This window comes from Misgurnus anguillicaudatus, chromosome 19, assembly GCF_027580225.2.
Source record: "Misgurnus anguillicaudatus chromosome 19, ASM2758022v2, whole genome shotgun sequence".
NCBI classification, from domain to species: domain Eukaryota; kingdom Metazoa; phylum Chordata; class Actinopteri; order Cypriniformes; family Cobitidae; genus Misgurnus; species Misgurnus anguillicaudatus.
This window is the reverse complement of record NC_073355.2, coordinates 49,332,973-49,335,979: the sequence shown is the minus strand read 5'-3', so window position 1 is coordinate 49,335,979 and position 3,007 is coordinate 49,332,973. Positions and strand designations below refer to the sequence as shown.

Here is a 3,007-nt window from a genome sequence, read left to right as displayed (position 1 = left end):
TTGTGCCCATATGTACATTATGTACTGGTTTTATTTTTGAATTAATATTTTCTAAAATTGTATGATGTTTTTGTTGAGTTATTATTACACAATTCTTTTTCTGACCTTTTTTAATCTTGCCCCTGACAAATAACCCAAATTATGAAAAAGACTAAAACTAACACTAAAACTAATAAAAACTAAACTAAAACTAAGCATTTTCAAAAAATAAAAACTAAACTAAACTAGCAAACCCACTTCAAAAACTAATTAAAACTAAACTGAATTTGAAAACAAAAAGTCAAAACGAAATAAAAATAAAAACTAATGAAAAATGCAAAACTATAATAACCTTGATATGCACGCAGATTTCCCCCTCCAAACATTAGTATAAACGCGGAATAAAAAGTGATAACACAACCCCAGTTTTGTGTTTTCTTTTTAGATCATTGCAATGTAAACGTAGCCTAATGTTTGGTGATATTGGAAACACCCGAAGTGTTTATGGGGCGGTTTCCCGGACAGGGATTAGACTAGTCCTAGACTTAAACACTTTTAAGAGCTCTCCAAACTGAAAACAACTTGCACGTACATATCAGTGCCCTTTGTTTTAGCTCAAAATGCACACAGGTAATGTTTTAAGTAAGGCATGTTTGTTAAAACTAGTTATATTTCCTAATTAAACTAAAGCCTAGTCCTGGATTAAGCTAATCCTGGTCTGAGAAACCGCCCCATAGTGTTTTAAACACAGCACAGGAGTTAAACTACAAGAGCAGAAATTGACTTTAGACCATTTCAAAAGATGTAAACAACACTGGTCCAGAAGCACTTCCTGTTTCCGTTTTTTAACACTAGATAAATGTTGGGATAAAATAAACCAACAAAACATATAAACCTGAATTAACTGAAGTTAAACAAACATCTTAAAGATAATAATATATGTGAAATAAAAAAATAACTGTCACAAACTGTAACAGGAAGTGTTTCTGGACCAGTGTTGTTTACATCATTTGAACTGGTCTATAGAAATGACATAATGTACTTCACATTAAAAATAATATGGATACATGACATCTCAAATGTGTTTTGTCACTCTGGTTAATCAATATGAACTATTTACTGTCTTCATTTTAGATATGATGGAAGTGAAAGAGGAGAGTCAAGCTAAAGTGGATGAGAAACATCAGAATGTAAAAATAAACCATAATGTTTCACAGAAAGAAACTCTGAAGACAGAAGACATAAAGTGTGAAAATTGTTTCATTGAAGATGAATGTCCTGAAGATCACAAGAGGACTCACAGTGAGGAGAAACCTTTCACATGTCAACAGTGTGGAAAGAGTTTCACTTTTAAAACAGTCCTTATCCGGCACAGGAAAACTCACAGGGGGGAAATGTCATATGCATGCCAACATTGTGAAAAGGGTTTCCCAGATAAAAGTCAACTTAAGATGCACATTAGAGTTCATACTGGAGAGAAACCTTACACATGTCATCTCTGTGGAAAGAGTTTCGGAACAAAACCTAACCTTAGAGCACACATGAGGATTCACACTGGAGAGAAACCACACGCATGCCATGAGTGTGAAAAGAGTTTTAAAACCGCAGGTTACCTTAAAAAACATTTGAGGATTCACACCGGAGAGAAACCTTACACTTGTCAACAGTGTGGAAAGAGTTTCTCTGTTGAAGGAAACCTTAAAGAACACATGAGGATTCACACTGGAGAGAAACCGTTCACTTGTCATGAGTGTGAAAAGGGTTTCAGAAGTAAAGGCAACCTTACAACACACATGAAAATTCACAAAGGAGAGAAACCTCACGCGTGTCTTCAGTGTGAAAAGAGTTTCAGTACGAAGCGTCACCTTACGAGACACATGATGATTCACAGTGAAAAGAAACCTCACGCATGTCCTCGGTGTGAAAAGAGTTTCAGAGATAAAACGAGACTTGAAACTCACATGAGAAATCACACTGGAGAGAAACCTTACATATGCTCTCAGTGTGAAAAGAGATTCAGTAGGTGGAGCAACCTTAAATCACACATGATAACTCACAGTGAAAAGAAACCTCATGCGTGTCTTCAGTGTGAAAAGAGTTTCAGAGATAAAAAGAGGCTTGAGATTCACATGAGAAGTCACACTGGAGAGAAACCTTACATATGTCTTCAGTGTGAAAAGAGTTATACAAGTGAAGACAATCTTAAGACACACATGAGGATTCACACAGGACAGAAACCGTTCACTTGTCATCACTGTGGAAAGAGTTTTACAATGAAACGTGACCTTAATGCACATGTGAGAATTCACACTGGAGAGAAACCATACGTGTGTCATCAGTGTGGAAAGAGTTTCAGGACAAAACCAAACCTTAACAAACACATGAGAATCCACACTCAATAGAAACCATTCATGTGTCAACAGTGTGGATATGGAAACAAAGTTTATAAATCAGCTAAGGTCTTAATAATAAAACGGTCTGGAGGATCCTTACTAAAAGTCTACATGCACACAAAAGGCCAAAATGGTGTACGGCAAAAAAGATTCAGGCCGTTTCTCAATCTGCGTTCTTGTTGGTTCTTGTGTTCTTGTGAAATGTCATCAGTCGTGGCCCAAGTACTGTTCCAGTTCCATGTTCAAGCCAAGTTGACATAACATCCCCGGATGTGTTCTTGATCTGCTCATTTTATCGAGGATGCATCAGAATGTGACTTGTGTAGACTTATGACAGACAAGTTTCCCAGAATGCATTTCACATTAACTTAAAATTGGAACAATATTCAAAATATTACTCTTTCTGTGTCATAAAATGTAGCTGTTTGTCGAGAATATAGATGAATAAACGTTAAATCTTTGGTCAGTTAGTAAAGATAGTTCCTATATTAAAATTTCCTCTGACAATTTTGGATATGTGAGTTCAAGTTGATCAGAGGGCAGTCAGTGCCGTGTACACCGCCGAGGGCAGACTTATTTTGGCAAGTCATTCTGAAATTTGCCGCTGTCTCATTGCAGCTGCTCTGCCCTTCAGT

General features: G+C 36.4%; 1 protein-coding gene across 1 annotated transcript; it reads left to right on the top strand.

Moving 5' to 3' along the window:
* The first annotated feature begins 1,360 nt into the window (after window positions 1–1,360).
* On the top strand, window positions 1,361–3,007 carry LOC129426354 (uncharacterized). The gene has a single exon (XM_055182606.2). It carries the CDS (start codon window positions 1,374–1,376, stop codon window positions 2,379–2,381), a length of 1,008 nt encoding a protein of 335 aa, XP_055038581.2. The 5' UTR covers window positions 1,361–1,373; the 3' UTR covers window positions 2,382–3,007.

Bases quoted from the DNA above. Each gene is read 5' to 3' on its own strand.
- LOC129426354 (XM_055182606.2), top strand. From the start codon at position 1,374: ATGTCATATGCATGCCAACATTGTGAAAAGGGTTTCCCAGATAAAAGT.